The 17,003-nt window shown below is 47.0% G+C and overlaps 1 protein-coding gene across 2 annotated transcripts in view; it reads left to right on the top strand.

Annotated features, from left to right (window-relative positions):
- Positions 1-17,003, top strand: part of FAM171A1 (family with sequence similarity 171 member A1) — a 124,932-nt gene that overhangs the window by 60,688 nt on the left and 47,241 nt on the right. For both annotated transcript variants that reach the window (XM_065872254.1, XM_065872252.1), the window contains exons 2-3: positions 4,043-4,270; positions 12,805-12,897. In XM_065872254.1, the coding sequence (XP_065728326.1) occupies positions 4,043-4,270; positions 12,805-12,897 (321 nt within the window). The remainder of the gene's footprint in view (positions 1-4,042; positions 4,271-12,804; positions 12,898-17,003) is intronic.

The following is a 17,003-nucleotide window of genomic DNA, read 5'->3' as shown; positions in this document are numbered from 1 at the left end:
GCCCAGGAGTGGATCTTAATGCACATTTAGGTCTGTGGCCGTGTATAGGGGCTTCCTTTTATCTGCAAGATGAGATTAATAAATAGTTAATAGTGTTCCACCTCGTCATAAGATCACTCCCCTGGTTGTTATTTAGTGGGAATAATTTTATTTGCTGTTGAATGGATAATATAAGTATTTCTATAAAAATGATACCCCAGTGAGACATTTCTGTGACTTCCACTCAATTTTGCTGTGAACCTAAAACTACTCTGAAAGATAAAGTCCATTTCTAAAAAAATGAACTAGATATAGAACCACTGAACAAGAGGACTGCTCATGCTGTACTGTCATGTGAATAAAGCAAATTGCAAAAGTTTTAAAAATATGATACCCCAGTGGTCTGTAGTAAGTTCTTAACTATAGTGACATGTTTTCACATCCTAGCACACCAAAAGAAGTAGCTACATAATCTCTTCCAAGGACTACAATTGCAGAACATAAACTAGGCTTCCCGTTTTAGAAGCAATTCAAGTGGTAGAATCTAGGACGTTGATTATAGGAGAACTCCTTTCTTGTGTTCATTCACAAATCCTTTAGCTTTTTCCAAATCTCAGCTGCTTTTGCCTTCTCAGCAAACAGTTAAGAGAAAGCAGAAACCTTGTAATCCCACTTATTAGTAAATGTTGCACTACCATGAGATTACATAGATCACTGCAACGCTACAAAGCCACTTTCCCACTTGCCCTGTTTGAGAGGATTTCTGCTAACACACATGTTAATTCATGTATAACTTCCCATACCACCTGGGGACAAGGAAGACCCCAGTTCAATAAGAAAACAAATGCGTGTTTGTACATACTGCAAACCTGCATTAAGATAACAATGGTAAGATTGGAAGGAATCAACTAAGTATGTTTTGTAATGCCATATCCTTGATTTTCTTGATGTTGATTTTATCTCTTTTGGCAGTTTTCTCCTGTAGTATGAAGTAACCAGGTTCAGTTTCTGTAGCACTTTTTTTCTCTACAAGGTTTTTGGGTTTTATTTTTTTTGTCTTTCCACAAATGGTTTCATCGATTGGCTTTTTTATCTTTAAGGCATTTTATTTACTTACTTATTTATTGTTGGCTGCGTTGGGTCTTCGTTGTTGCGCGCGGGCTTTCTCTAGTTGCGGCGAGCGGGGGCTATTCTTCGTTGCGGTGCGCGGGCTTCTCACTGCGGTGGCTTCTCTTGTTGCGGAGCATGTGCTCTAGGCGCGCAGGCTTCAGTAGTTGTGGCACGCGGGCTCAGTAGTTGTGGCGCACGGGCTTAGTTGCTCCGCGGCACGTGGGATCTTCCCGGGCCAGGGATCGAACCCGTGTCCCCTGCATTGGCAGGCGGATTCTTAACCACTGCACCACCGGGGAAGCCCCTCTACAAGGTTTTGAGAGATTTATTTGGTGCAGACCTTATATAGCACCAAGGTCTAGGATTCTTTAGGTGTTCCGTAGGGTCATCTACTCAAGAAATGGATTAAGTAAGTGATACTGCCCGAGCCCTTGGACTCTTGAATCAGTAGAAATTGAGGAGGGGCCAGCCGAAAACTTCAGGCAAGGTTCTGTTGGGGAGGCTGCAGCACGAGGGAGCAGAAGCAAGTAATAGGGGCTCTTGCTCACTCCCCGAGGAGGGGTGAACTGGTTCCTTAAATGGGGTAACAACAGGGGCAGGTCTCTGGGCCGGGCAGGACACGTCGCTTCGGTGGTCTGCCCACCCCCTTGCTGGTGCTGTGTGCAGGGACCATGCACAGGGCCCTGCTTTTGCTCCCGGCCCCTAAGAAGTGGCGGTTGGTGTGTGGCCTTTTGTATCTTATTGTTCATAATTGCCCCAACTGTGCATGCGTGCAGTTACTTTTTATTCCTTTATAGTTTCTTTCTATTCTGTTGCTCAAGGAGACGTTTGTCCAGGTGCAGTCATTCTGCTAAAGGGTCCTGGCTCCCAGCCTATCTCATCAGTATGTGAAAAAAGGGTGAGAAAATGATCGATTAAGTGAAATTTGCAGTATTGAAAAGGTTGCTTTCGCATCATGAGATCGCCAGCAAGTTACCAAGGTGGAAGTTCTCGAACCGAAAGAAGCTCTAGTCAGTGTAGTGGCCCCAGTTGGGGAAGAGCTTGGGATATTGACTTATTAGCCCCCGAGAAGGATGTCTCATCCCTCCACTTAGTTTCATACCCTTTTCCCCTCCAGCTCTCCTCCCTGTGCCCTGTCCTGGGACCCTTGGACACTGTGACCGAATGCTTTCAAGCATAGTGACTGGAATAACGTAATGGCACTAGCTTGTGTTTGTAATTATACTGAGATATATGTCGTTATCATCCCCCATTTACAGATGAGGAGACCAAGACCTGGAAACCATAAGTAACTTGCCCAAGGCCATGTGGCTAGAGCTTGGTAGAGCCGAGGGTCAAACCTAGAGTGTGAATTGCCTAGAACGCTAGAGATGCACGCTGGGCAGTTCCCATGGGGCTTGGACGCCTCCTCCCCTCACTCTCAGGTTGCCCCCAGCCAGGCTTGACCTCCCCAATGGTCTCTCCACCGAGCCAGAGGTTCTCCAGTGGTTCTTTAAACGTGAGCCTCCCTGCTCACCGGTTCCTTGTCCCACGTCCCTCTCCCAAATCACCAGGAAGGCTTTCAGAACTGAGGCAGCTCACAATGTATGGCAAGTAGCGCCTCTAAGCGGCTAGTGAACTTAGGTCACTGGCTACCGTTTACTCCCTTCATACCTTAGCAAAGGGGGTTTCTTGGAGCAGAATACACTGATCGTTCTAGAATATATCTGGAATCAGCATCCCTTCACTGATGTCCACCATGGTCCACCACCATCTCTTGATGGTTATTACAGAAATCTCTTAACTAGATGCTCGGTCTCCAGTCTTGCCAATCCCTGAGTCCATCCTTTGTCCAAAACCAGGTGTTTCTACGCATAAATTGGATTTCCAGCGAGTTACCAAGGTGGAAGAGCGATAAAGATAAAGAACAATGAAGGATAAAGAACGATCCTTTTAGGTCGCCCTTAGGATAAAGAGCAATCCTTTTAGGTCACTTAGAAAGCCACATCTGATCTGGCCCCTGTTGGCCCCTCGAGCCTTGTCTTTCCCTGGGCTTTGTACCCCTCACACTCCCCCTCCAGCTCTCAGAACCTATTTCCTATTTCCGTTTCTCCAGGAAGCAGGGCTTTCGCTTGCCTCTGGGCCTTTGCATGTGCTGTTCTGTAAGTGCCCCCTTGGTGCCTCCACCAGATGCCCCCTGGGCATAGCACTTACCTGTCTACTCCCTTCCCTTCACCGCTGTAGCTGTGCACAGTTGCTTATGATTCTAGGGGTGGGGTAACAGTTCAATACACATCTCTTGTATGAATAAATGAAAAGTATTCATTCCAGTGTAATTTTTACCGTTAATTTGGAGTCCGTTTCCCACATCCGTTTTCTGGTTTTGCCAATACTACTAACTCAACTTCAGCCATCTTTTCAAATGTTTACTTTTATTTTTTTCTTCTTCTGACCTTCTCCACTGTGTGTCCTCCCTTTTAAAGGTATTTTTGACTACTTTTCAGTAACGTCTTCATGATTACTAGCACAGCAACCCTGAGCTCTACACATCCGTGTTCACCAGGACCATTGAATTTTGCTGCAAATCTTAGCACCTGCAGGGTCTTTCTGTAGCAGCCCCGAGCCTTGCTTAGGCTGTGTTTGCCAGAAGCGCTGGGCAGGATAAAAGAGCATTGTGTTTATTTAAAGGGATAGAAATTTCCTCTCAATTATTTGTTCGTGTGAGCCGGGAGGAGCCAGGGGGAAAGTAGTTTGTTATGGGCAGTGGTTTTGAGGAAGGGAAGAAATCATGTAAAGTGAAAAAAGGACCTCTAAGAAGAGAACATTCCCGGTTAAAATGATTTATATTTTGGATGTAGATCGAGATTTTCTTAGCCTATCTCACTTTCTACTACCTATCGCGGTTATAGCAGAATCACTGTTGGAATTGCCCAATTAATAGCCACTGTTCTTTGTTGCTCTGTCCTTCTTCCAGAGGTCACCCTGAAGGTCCACATCAGTGACGCCAGCACCCATCAGCCCGTCCCCGATGCCCTCATTGAAATTTTCACCAACCAGGTCTCCATCGCCTCTGGCACCTCAGGGACAGATGGCGTCGCCTTCCTCAAATTCCAGTATAAGCTGGGCAGTCAGCTGATTGTCACCGCCACAAAGCACGCCTACGTGCCAAACTCTGCCCCGTGGAAGCCAATCCGGTTACCCGGTAAGGTGGTCTTAACCTTTCTGTAAAACAGGGCTTATAGTCAGGCTAGGGATGGAGTCAGACATAGAAACGATTTTGTGAGTGTTAAGGGTTAAGTCAGACAATCAGGAAAATACTTGTTCATTCACTGCCTTAGCTTTTGGGGCCCCTTATGTGCAGGAAAAGGTGGGATCCCGGTATGAAGCTGGTTGTACGTTACCATCCATTTAATGGAACTCATTTCCCCAGCGTTCCGCTCTGTACCTTACTGATCGTAACCAGCCGGTGGGATCGGGGCGGTGCTCTGAAGTGGGGCTTTCTCGTCTTGCTTCAGGGTCTGAGACCAAGGCTGGCCAAAAGGTGGGGAATGACGGTGAGACTGTCTTTCTCTTTCCCACCTTTCTCACCTGCTCAGGAAGAACACTGCTGTGTGTTTCTTCCCCTCTCAACACTCTACTCCACTTCTGATCACCAAACATGGGTGTTTTGCCACACATCCAGCAATTTGCGGATTCTGTGACACCAGCTGGGTACTTACTAGATTACCAGTTTATTACAAAGGCTATTAAAGGAACAGCTGGATGGAAGAGACGCGTAGGGCAAGGTCTGTGGGAAGGGGTGTGGAGCTTCCATCCCCTCCAGGTACACCACCCTCCCAGCACCTCCAAGTGTTCACCAACCAAGAGGCTCACCAAACCCCACCCTTTTGGTTTTTTATGGAACCTTCATTATGTAGGCATGACTGATTAAATCATTGGCCATTAGTGATTTATTCAACCTCCAGCCCTCTCTCCTTTCCTGCCTGGAGCTCAGTGGGGCGGGGAATGAGACCGAAAGTTCCAGCCCTCTAATCACATGGTTCCTTCCCCTGGCAACCAGCCCCCATCCTTGGGTTATCTAGGGGCCTTCCAAAAATTACTATATTAACTGAAACTCCCATGGTAAGTGGCTTGTTATAAATAACAAAAGATACCTTTATTGCCCTTATCACTTAGGAGATTCCAAGGGTTTTAGGAGCTGTGAGGCAAGGATGAGACCAAGACCAAATATATATTACTTATTATAAATCACAATAGCACATTACCATTCACCACTGCAAAGCAGCCGGTCTACCACAAGGGGCTAGGATGGTCCCTGACGTGGGTTCAGCTGGGGATGGAGTAGGTGGGAAGCAGCAGACCGTGCCGCTTCAGTCCCCTCACCTCAGGCTCCATCTAGTGCCTGGACCACATTACCTGCCGGCACTATTGCTCTGACGCTAGCGGGGGTGGGCGGGTGGGAAGAGCATGGGCTTTGGACCTGGATTCTGGCTCTGGGTCTGTGCTGGAGCCCCTCCAGCTTTGATGCCAGTCTCTGCAAAAGGGAGCTGATACCACCTAGTAAAGTGGTTCTGAGTAAAAAGTGGTTCATGCAGGTGCACTAGCTTACAGTACCTACAACATAGTAGGGGCTTGACAAACGTGTAGCATCTAACACAGTGCCTGGCAAAATGCCAACGTTAGTGCTCACCTGTGTGCCACTGGACACGCCCTGTCAGGGTCCCTGCTGCCCCTGGGGCACATGGGAGCTAAGCGTGACTGTGCCCGCCTTTTCCAGCCCCAGCATCTACCCTCAGCCACAAAATTCTCTTAAGTTCCGTTTACACTTATTGAGTAGCTACTGTGTGCCCGGCAGTGCCCTGGCCACTGAGGATACAGATCTAAAGACGTAGAACTCGCCCCTAGGGTTTTCATCGTTTAGTTATGACGTCAGCCACAGAACCCGATGCCTCCTGATGGGATCAATGCTCTGATAGATGTAGGTGCCTACGGGGATGCTGGGGACCAGTTCACTGGCCTAGGTGAGCAAATGAAGGAAGGCTTCCTGGAGAGGCTGAGAGGGGAGCTGAGTCTTGAGGATGAGTAGATATTAGCATCAGAAGGTGCTTGTAAGAAGATCCGGATTCCAGGACTCAGCCATTCAGACTGGGCCGGTGGACCCAGGAATCTGCGTTTTCACAAGCAACTCCTACCCGCCCCCCCAGGGTGTTTATGGATAAAAACGTTCACTATAGTTTGGGACCACTGCTTTGAGAGCTATGGAAAGTGGATTTGAAATAGGTACAACTGAGGAAATCCTTTAGCAAAATGTTAGAGAAAAGGAGATAAACCTGAGAAATATTTAGCAGGTAAAATCCAGAAAGCCTTGGAGAATGGGTGGGAGAGATGTGAGGGAAGGGACGAATGAGAAGAAATGGAAGTTGAGTCTCGGGTTTCTGGCTGCTGATGGAGTGGATGGAGTGGATGGAGTAACAGATGGGCAGTGGGCTTGGGAGACCTGCCACCGTGTGGTTCCCTCGAGTTGACTTGATCGATTAATGCCATCGGCTGAAAGAAGCCCTCTTCCTCCCTCCCGTGTGCACCCCTCTCTCCAGGCTTGGGGCTCAGGCAAAGGTGGGTGGAAGTGGGAGTGGCGGTGGGGAGATGGAGAGAAAGGGGTGCGTGTCGGGATTGTAGTTGGTGGTGAATTTAGCTTGGATCGGAGCTGCCTCTGGGACGCCAAGTGTGTTCGGGCTTTAGTTTGAAAAGAGTTTGGGGTTTAAGAGGTTTGGAGGTGGAGGTGGAGCTTGGGGTCATCAGCAGCTTTTAAGGGAGACTCAGAACAGTGATCTCACCCAGAGAGTGGAGGGGAGTGGGCCTGGGGCAGAACCCTGGGAAGGCCAGCACGATAAGAAAGGTGGTCCTTGTTAGGTTCTTGCTAAAGAAAATGTTTGACCTCCCCCATTTTTCACACTGAGAAATCACTGGAAACAACCCGGGGGGAAGTCTAAATGGTATCCAGACACCGCAACTCCACCTTTGCTGGGGGCGGGGGGCGGGCAGCAGCACAAAATACCACTGATTCTCACCATCACAGGAGTTATGTTCTGCAGAGTCACCGTGAACACTGAGTTCGTGAATCCTGAGCCATTGCTCCCGGGTGAAGTGCAGGGTTAGGTTCCTTAGAGCCTCTGGTCACGTTTTCATCCACTGATCAGTACATCTCCTTGTTTGATGTGTGTTGCTATTGCAAGATACCTGACTCAATATATATTGTTCGTTCATTAACCTTGAACTCATGGCCAACAGCACCGTAACTCATGGCTAAGGGAAGCTTCTCTAACGTGTAATAAGGCACATCCCAGCCTCCTGCAGTTAGAAACACTGGACAGCACTTTGGGCCAGCACTCAGGGGCTGTTTGAAACAGGGAAATCACAAACAAAAAGCACAAGAATGCAAAAACTTGGCACTACATTGATTGCAGGAAGGATGCTTACGGTGTGAGAGCTGAAACGAGAAGGCAGAGTGTCCATCGCCTTGGTCGACCTCAGCTGGGAGGAGACTCAGACTTTTGGCCCCTCAGTACGTACACGTAGAAAGCATCACAAGTATTGACTTGGGGTTACAAATAACCTTTAGCAAGTAGGCACATTTGCAAATACTGAACCGACAAATAAGGACGGACTGTACTTTAATTACATTTGTTTTGACTTTGTTAACATGATCATTTGAGAAAAAGGCAACCATTTTCATAATATCCATTCTTCTTAAATGAGTAAATAATGGTAAAAAAATGTAGTTTCATTCAAAGAGTTTTGGACTAGGCTTGAAGATGCCTGGGTTCTAGGCCTGCCCGCCCCCAGCTCTGCCCACACATGGGGGCCCATCACAGCTTTCTGAGCCCAAATCTCTAGTTTCTAAAACTAAATCAATTAGACCGAATAATTTTCAAGGACCCTCCCACGTCTTTCTTTTTCTCTGCTTGCCCTGTCAGCATAACAAGATCCTCTTAACTAGAATCTAACAGAAAACGTGAGCAAAACTTAGGCTGGTCTGCTGTGAAAAACAGAGTATACTATTGTTTTCACGCCTATTGTTGGAGGTGCACTTTTGGTATTCCAGGTAATTGAGCGAGGAGGAGAGAAGAATTGGGAGCCTCTTCTAAAATATTTTTAGAATTTGAAACTAAAAAATAATTTCTTTACTACATGTCCGCACGTGGTTTTGTTTGCATACGCGTTCTTATGAGATTTGAGAGTAGATTTCTTTTCTCCTCCTTGACAGTAGTTCCTGGAGGATGTGGGGTTTTTTTTCCCCTTGCATGGAAGGGGGTACGTATTGGGCACCAGGGAACCACAGCAAAAGGAGAGTACCCCTTACCTTTGGTAGCAGGTAGGAACAAATTTAGCTATATGAAGTGTCATCCATCCACTAAAGACTGTGATTCCACATCTTAATTATTTCGAGCTCTATAGCTCAGGGCTTTTGCAACAGTTCAGGGCTACTGCAGTGGCCTCTGTCCAGCTCAGTCTGACCCCTTCAAAACGCCCTTTACATTACTGACCATTAGTGTCTTAAAATGTATTTTAAATATATATTTATATTATTTTTATAATATAATAATTTCACATATTTATATATTAGATATATGTATTTATATATGGATGTATATTTATACATCCATATATATAGGCAGGCAGACCTCATCTTATTGCACTTTGCAGATGTTGCATTTCTTGCAAATTGGAGGTTTGTGGCAACTCTACACTGAGCAAGTCCATCGGCACCATTTTCCCAAGAGCATTTGCTCATTGAGTGTTTGTGTCACATTTTGGTAATTCTCCCAGTATTTCATTATTATTATATTTGTTATGGCGATCTGTGGTTTTCGTTACTTTTGCAAAAAGATTACAACTCCCTGAAGGCTCAGATGATGGTTAGCACTTTTTAGCAATAAAGTACTTGTAAATTCAGGAATATCTGGTGTTTTTTAGACCTGAGGCTATTGCACACTTAATAGACGGCAGTATAATATAAACGTGACGTCTGTATGCATTGGGAAACCAGAACATTGACGTGCCTTCCTTTATTGCGGTATTCGCTTTATTGGGGTGGTCTGGAACTGAACCCGCAACATCTCCGAGGTGTGCCTGTATATATATATCTGTCTGACTACGTTATATGTCTACCTAAAGGCATCTGATGTCCTCAGGATCAAGTTTAGACTAAACAGAACACAGGGACCTCCTCCCCAGCCGCTTCTCCCTACGTTTCTCACGGTCTGGTCACCCTGGGCAGTTTGTTATTCTCTGAAGTCATCTGGCGTTTTACCCGCTCTGTGCTTGTCTGCACTGTTGTTCCTTTACTGTTCTCTCTGCAAGCTTGTCTTCTATCCGTTAATTCCCAGTGTGGTTGTTCTCTGCGCTCAGAAGTGTTCCAGCCTCTCCCAGGTAGCGTTAGATGTTCCCTTCTCCCTCCTTATCAAAAAACAGGACAGCAGTCAGCATCTCCTCTCTGATGGGTAATATACCGTCTGCCTGCAGGTCTGAGGCGTCTCTGCCACCTCCTGCCCAGGAAGTCCTCGCAGGTGTCTCTACCACCCACGTCTCATCATAGTCATTACAAGAAATCATCTTTTCTCGTATATGAAATAGGGTTTGCAGAGGAGTTTGCTGGAGCAGATGTCTGATGTTTGGAAGCACCAAATGCTATAGGCAAGAAACGTTTCAAAACATCCTGTAATGGTCACACGCATCTCGAGAGACCAATCACAGGTGATTCCAGCTCAGAGTCCCCCAAGCCAGACAACACAGAGGTTTTCAGGGCCAAGGAAATGCCTTCAGGCTCTGTGTGAGCTCTTGAAGGGCGCGGTGTGGTCCAGGTCTGTACCTAGAGAGGCGGGGAGGGCAAAGCCGAAGTCTGGAGGTGAGCTGTTCCCTACAAGCACCAGCAATCTGGTTCTTCTTTCCTGGCCAGTAGGTGCCCTGTGGCCTTGGGTGAAGGGATCTCTGTTAAAGAAGGTTAAGTTTCCCTGGGATGTGGTTCTGCAGGATTTACCCAAGTCAGGCTTCCTCCCTTCAGTCCTGGCTCACACACAGGACCTGATCCCCCCTCCCCCAACTTGGTATAGATTTTTCTTCCAACTTTAAACCCCCAAGGTGAATTCTTTTTTATTTCCTTGCTTGCTTGATTTATTTATTTCTGAGATATAATGCATATCACCGTACGATTCACCGTTTTAAAGTGTATAATTCACAAGGTTGTGCAACCATCACCACTGTCTACTTCCAGAAGTATTTGCTTCACCTCCAAAAAAACCCTCATGCCCGTTAGGATTGACTCGCTGTTTCCCATCCCCCCAGCCCCCAGCAACAGCTAATCCCTCTGTCGCTATGGATTTGCCTGTTCCACATATTGCAGACGAATGGAATCCTCCAGTGTGTCGGCCTTTTGTGTCTGGCATCTTTCACTTAGCACGGTGTTTTCCGGGTCTGTCCATGTTGTAGCATGAATCAGTACTTTCTTCCTTTTTATGGGTGAAAATATTCCGTTGTGTGGATAGACCACGTTCCGTTTATCTGCCCATCAGATGACGGCCGTTGGGTTGTCTCCACTTTCTGGCTAGTATCACTGATGCTGCTGTGAGCATTCATGTGTAGGTTTTTGCATGAACATATATGCTCAGTTCTCCTGGTTATATACCTGGGAGTGGAATTGCCGGGTCACGTGGTGACTCTCTGTTTAATATTTGAAGGAACTGCTGGATTGTTTTCACAGCACCGAGGTGCATCCTTATCTTTGTCATGGCACTTGCCACGTTCTGCTTGTCCTACAGCTATTGGTTGTGCGTCCAAGTCTCCTTCTAATGTAGAACCCTTGAGGACACAGACTGCCCCCAACATTGATCTGTTCCGCACGTCTAGCTCTGGGCCTTGTACATATTGGCAGCTAAATAAATGGAGTAAATGTGTAGGGAGAAGTGTCATGTCCAAGGCCGGCCGCTCACTGGTCGCCCCTAGCATTGTCCAGAGCCAGTTGTGCCAAGTAATTGATATTCTTAGCATTTGATATTTCCGGTTCCTAATATCCTTGAAAGTTACTTTACCTCTCTAGGCCTCCCTTTCCTCCTCTTTAAACTTAGAGACTTAGGCTGGATGGAGTCCAAGAAGCCTTTGAATTTGAGTCCGTGAAGCATAGCAGTCGAGGTCAGACTCCAGAGTTCAAATCCTGGCTCCAGTATTTACCAGCTGCGGAGTCCTAGACAAGTTAATTCCTTATCCATAAATCTGTTTCCTTACCTGTCCAATGGGCATGTTAACAATACCTATTTCATAAAGCTGTTTTGAGAGTTAAATAAATTACCAAAATTAAAGCACCTAGGATAATGTCTGACATGTTAGTGAGGGTTCAGTAATGTTAGTGATTATTGTTATTCCATAATATGTTGATTTGTTTTTTTCTTAAAATTCATGATCTCCCCAGAAACGTGTAGGCTTTGTGAATTTTTTAGTTGGAAGTCCAGGTACTTAAACAAGAATTTTAAAACATAGCACAAGTTCTGTCATCTTATTAGTCCCCAGAGTAGGGACGGAAGTTGTTTTTTTTTTATCAAGAGACACACAGTAATCTAAGCACGTATTTAAAGTCTTTCTTAATGTTAATACCCAATGTTTTACATCCGTGCAGTGTGTACCTTGTACCTTTTAATAGATTCCTAATGGGAGGAGGTTCAGATACTTTACTAACAGCTTCTAGCGAATAAAAAATACATAGTTGACTATTGTAGGGCAAGCAGTTGCTCTAGGAGAGATTGCAGGACTCTTCTGGCGTTTTGAAAGCCTTTTGCTAATAACACTTAAAGGAAGACCTGTTTCTCTTCTCTCTGTTTATAGTACTCCTGACACCCGATGGGTGGGTTTCTTCTCAAGCCAACCAGTTCTCCAAGTCTCTGGACACCGACTGGGTGGCCTGCAATTCAATTCAGTTCTGACAGTAACTCTCCAGAGTTATAGCTCAGAAGCCACAGGTGAAGGGTTCAGGCCCACAAGACCAAGTACCACTTCAGACACAAGCCCCGGCTTGTCACCTGACCAACCCGCTATAAATCAGAGGTTCTCATGAGCCCCTCCCCGGGTTCATTTACTATCATGGCTCACAGAACTCAGGAAGACAGTTACATTCACGGGTTTATTATAAAGGATGCAGATACACAGCCACATGAAGAGGTACAATAGGGTGAGACCCAGAAGGGTCCAAAAGGGGCTTCTGTCCCCGTGGCGTTGGGGTGTACCCTCCTCCCAGCACACATACTTGTTCACCAGCTTGAAGTTCCCCAAAGCCCGTACCTTGGGGACTTTCGTGGTAGCTTCAGCAGTCATGGCAGCAGTCATGATCGGTCATGAGCTGTCCACCGCCTGTGTCCTCTCTGGAGGATGGCAGGTGGGACTGAACGTTCCAAGGTTCTCATCATGGCTTGACCTTTTCGGTGAGCAGCCCGCCTCCAGGAGCCCACCCGGTGTCTCCTCATCAGAACAAAAGATACTCTGATCACCCAGGAAATTACAAGGGATTTAAGAGCCAGGAACCAGAGGCAGAGACCAAATATGTATTTATTATTATGCCACACTGCGAAAAATCAATATTGCTGACTGAGTTGAAATCAGAGAATCCAAGGAATGCAGAGTACTTAAAAAAACTGGAGTGGGCATCTTGATTTAAATGTTTGAATTCCCTCATACCCATCCTTGTTTCTGCAGTGTTTTCTTCGCTGAGCCTGGGCCTGCTTCCAGAACGATCTGCTACTCTGATGGTGTATGAAGATGTTGTCCAGATAGTCTCAGGATTCCAAGGTATGTTTGATATTTAAAAAGAGAAGTGAAGGTAACTCTGGGGCCAACTCTGAAAATCTTGTGAGGGATGACTCTCGTCAGGTAGTGATGGCCGTGAATGTGTCCACAGCTGGAAGTAACAATGCCTGTGGTCCCTACGAGTGCACGGCACATTGGCATTTTGGTAAAATGTCTCTTGGCTGTGGCCTTTTTTCTTCTCGGCCCAGCCTTTAAGTGCATGAGAGGGAAGAAGGGGCTCCACCCTCTGTTCACACCACATCTCTCTCTTCTCCAAAGGCGAGAATATTCATCCTGGGGTCAGGGTCCGGACCCTGTCTGCGCCTCACTGACCATTGGGCGGGGTCTCTCTGAAAAGGTTCATAAGCGTTTGAGAGTATAGAGTTTCAGGTTTTTGGGGTTTTTTTCTTTGGCCACGCCGCATGGCTTGCGGGGTCTTAGTTCACCGAACAGGGAATCCCCCTTAGTTGCCCCCTGCAGTGGAAGCACAGATTCCTAACCACTGGACCCCCAGGGAATTCCCTAGAGTTTCGGTTTTGCAAGACAAAATGGTTCTAGAGATCTGTACAGCAATGTCGGTACACTTCACACTAGTGCACTGCACACTTAAAACTGGTTAAGATGGCAAATTTAATGTTATGTGTTTTTTACAATAAAAGAAAAACTCTTCCCTTACCAAAAAAAAAAAAAAAAAGAAAAAACAAAAGGTTCCTAGGTGTTCGAGTGTGGCCTTTTTCTCTCCCTTGTCCCTCGTTTGTTTGTTTTTTTGTTTTTTTCCGTTACGCGGGCCTCTCAGCGCTGTGGCCTCTCCCGTTGCGGAGCACAGGCTCTGAACGCGCAGGCCCAGCGGCCATGGCTCACGGGCCCAGCCGCTCCGTGGCATGTGGGATCTTCCCGGACGGGGGCACGAACCCGTGTTCCCTGCATCGGCAGGCGGACTCTCAACCACTGCGCCACCAGGGAAGCCCCAGTATTCCTTTCTTTTAATACCATTTTACACCAGTCATTCTCTACCTGACCACATCCAGGTGCCATTTGCAAACGAGGTGACCTGATTTATTCCTTTTTTTATCGAGTAGCTGTGGGAACGTACAAGGAGGTTCACGTGCTGTTCTTAGAAGACGTATGTAAAGAGAAATAAGTAGAAACGTCTGGGAGCGTATGTGACTCGAGTTGGGAGAGAAAACAGGAACAGAGACACAGGTTTTCATGTCATCTGTGTAGTGAAAGCCCTAAGTTAGCATCCTTTTTTTCTCCTCCTCAGAGAGAGCAGAGCTAGGCCCGAATCCTCAGCACCCTTTCACGTTGGAACCACACGGGGGCCTGCTGGCCTTGGTACCTCCAATCTCTCTTTAGTTAGCTTTGCTGTTGTCGTTTCACAACTGAAAGACAGTGGAAGAAAGTGAAAGATAATTTTTCTCCTCCAGTCTTACTGAGATATAATTGACATATACCTTTAATGACTTGAGATGTGTGTGTATTACACGATGACCACAACTGTAAGTCTACTTAACATCCTTCACCACACAGAGTTTTTTCTTGTGGCAAGAACTTTTAAGATCTACTCCCTTAGCAGCTGGCAGATATACACTACAGAATTGTTAACTGTAGTCACCGTGCTGTACGTCACATCCCCAGGACTTACTCATTTTATAACTGGGAGTTTGTGCCCTTTGACCACCTTTATCTGCTCTCGTCACCTCCTGCCTCTGGTGACCACCAGTCTGTTCTGTTTCTGTGAGTTTGTTTGTTTGTTTGTTTTTAAGATTCCACTTATAGGTGGTTTGTTGGTTTGTTTTTAAGATTCCACTTATAGGTGACATCCTACAGGATTTGTCTTTTCCTGTCTGATTTATTTCACTAAGCGTGATAGCCTCCAGGTCCATCCATGTTGTCCCAAATGGCAGGATTTCCTTCTCTTTTATGGCTGAATACAGTAAGTCCCCTACATACGAACGAGTTCCGTTCCGAGAGCACGTTCGTAAGGCCAATTTGTTCGTAAGTCCAACAGAGTTAGCCTCGGTACCCAACTAACACAACTGGCTATATAGTACTGTACTGTAATGGGTTTAGAATACTTTTCACACAAATAATACATAAAAAAACACAAAAAATAAAGAAAACATTTAAAATTTTACCGTACAGTCCCTTGAAAAGCACAGTAGTCCAGCACAACAGCCGGCATGCAGGGGCTGGCATCGAGTGAACAGGCAAGAAGAGTTACCGACTGGAGGAGGGAGAGGAGGTGGGTGACGGTAGAGCTGAAGGGTCCTCAGCAACAGGAGACGGAGGGCAGGCGGCAATTCCACTCACGCCTGACGTTGATGGAACGCACATTCACATCTTTGAAAAGTTTGCAACTTGAAGGTTTGTATGTACCTGTGACATTCCATTGCATATATATACATATACGTGTGTGTGTGTGTGTGTACACGCGTTTCCTGTATCTATTCATCCATCAGTGGAAACTTCAGTTGTTTCCATGTCTTGGCTTTTGTGAATAATGCTCCTGTCTTTGCCTGAATAAGTAACTTCTGACCCTGGGTGACCTCAGCCGCTCATGGCCACACCGGAACAAGTGGCTGGAGGAAACCTCACAGCTGCATCCACTGGTTACACAGACCTCAAGGTGGGCATCAGCCCTGCGGGACCGAGGCCACTTCCTAATTACTTGTTTTCTGACTCTCCGAGATGGCTATTTCGTGCCCTGTCACTCCCACACTGCCATTTTCTCCCGCTCTGTAGCGGGTGAGCGTTCAAGCTCGTGTATCCCCCAGAAATGCTCCCCTGAGCGTCCTGTGCTCCAGTCACTGCCCTGCTTCTCTGCTGTCCTTTGGGAAGGACTTTGCTCCCTCATCTCTGCTTTCTCACCTCTCCTTGCCTCTTCAGCACACTCCGGTGTGGGCTCCTCCCTCAGTGCTTCATCAGAGTGTCTTATGACCCCCGTGCGACCAGACCTAAGGTCACCTCTCTTCCTCTCCCGGGATGTCCGCACAGCATTCAACACAGACAGCTGGTCACTCTGTCTTGAGACTTTCTTCCTTTCGCTTCCATATCATGCCTTGCCTTTCTTTCCAGCTCTCGGTTACTTCTTCTCTGGATGCTCCCATGACTGTCCTGGGCCTCTGTTTCTTCTTCCCAATGCTCTCCCTAGAGGAGCTCATAGACCCATGGCTTTCATGTGCCCTGGGCACTGATTACTCCCAATTTCCCCCTAGAGGGAGGCCCTTACTTGACATCTTGACTTGGGTGTCTGCTAGGCATCTCAGACTCAGCAGAGACGCACAGAACTCTTGATGTTTTTTACCTTCCATCTCAGTGAATGGTGTAAACGCACACCTACGCATCCAGCCAAGACTCTAGGAATCATCCTTGATTCTTCTCCTCACATCTGGTTCTCCTGCAGACCCTCTTCTCTCCATAGGTGTTGCTGCCTCGTGAATCCAAGACACCACCATTTCCCCCAGAGAACTGTGGCGGGTTTCTCACTGGTTGCCCTGTGCGCACTCTTGCCAACCTGTAATCTAATCTTCACAAAGTTACAGCGATCAAGTCGCCTTGCTTCCATTCTTCAGTGGTCTTCCCATTGTACTTGGAATGAAATCCCAATTCCTTACACTCAGGGCTGGACAGCCCCTGGCCCTGAGCCTCTGGTGGCTGCCACCGTTACCTGGAAGGTCACCACTGATGAGAAGGGGCGGAGATTGTATCTACACACAGAGCATCTTCCCTGCACCCCTTCCCCCTCCGACTTCCCTTTCAGCCCCACAATTCCCTTTGTCGAGCTCTTCTCCTTCACGGCCACCTTTGACGTGCACGGCACCCTCATGGGTCATCCCTTCCCAGTCCCCCTGCCCAGGAGCAGCACTAACCTTAGCAAGGTGTTTGTGACAAGGACTCAAACTGCAGCCCACAGGGTCCATTGTTATGGCCACGCTTTACCCCATCGTGGTGCCAGACCTCCTTGTCGCCCCCTGCTCTGCTTCTCCCTGCCATCTTCCAGCCCTGATGCTGAATTGTCCCCTCCAGTGGCTCTGAGGGGGTTCATGAAGGACCTCGGTGCCCTTGTCGTTTGCCCTCCATAAGCAGAGTCACTTTCTGAACATGCA

Source organism: Phocoena phocoena, chromosome 2 (genome assembly GCF_963924675.1).
Source record: "Phocoena phocoena chromosome 2, mPhoPho1.1, whole genome shotgun sequence".
In the NCBI taxonomy this organism is placed as follows: domain Eukaryota; kingdom Metazoa; phylum Chordata; class Mammalia; order Artiodactyla; family Phocoenidae; genus Phocoena; species Phocoena phocoena.
The sequence above is the reverse complement of the archived record's forward strand: the minus strand, read 5'-3'. Positions and strand labels throughout refer to the sequence as shown.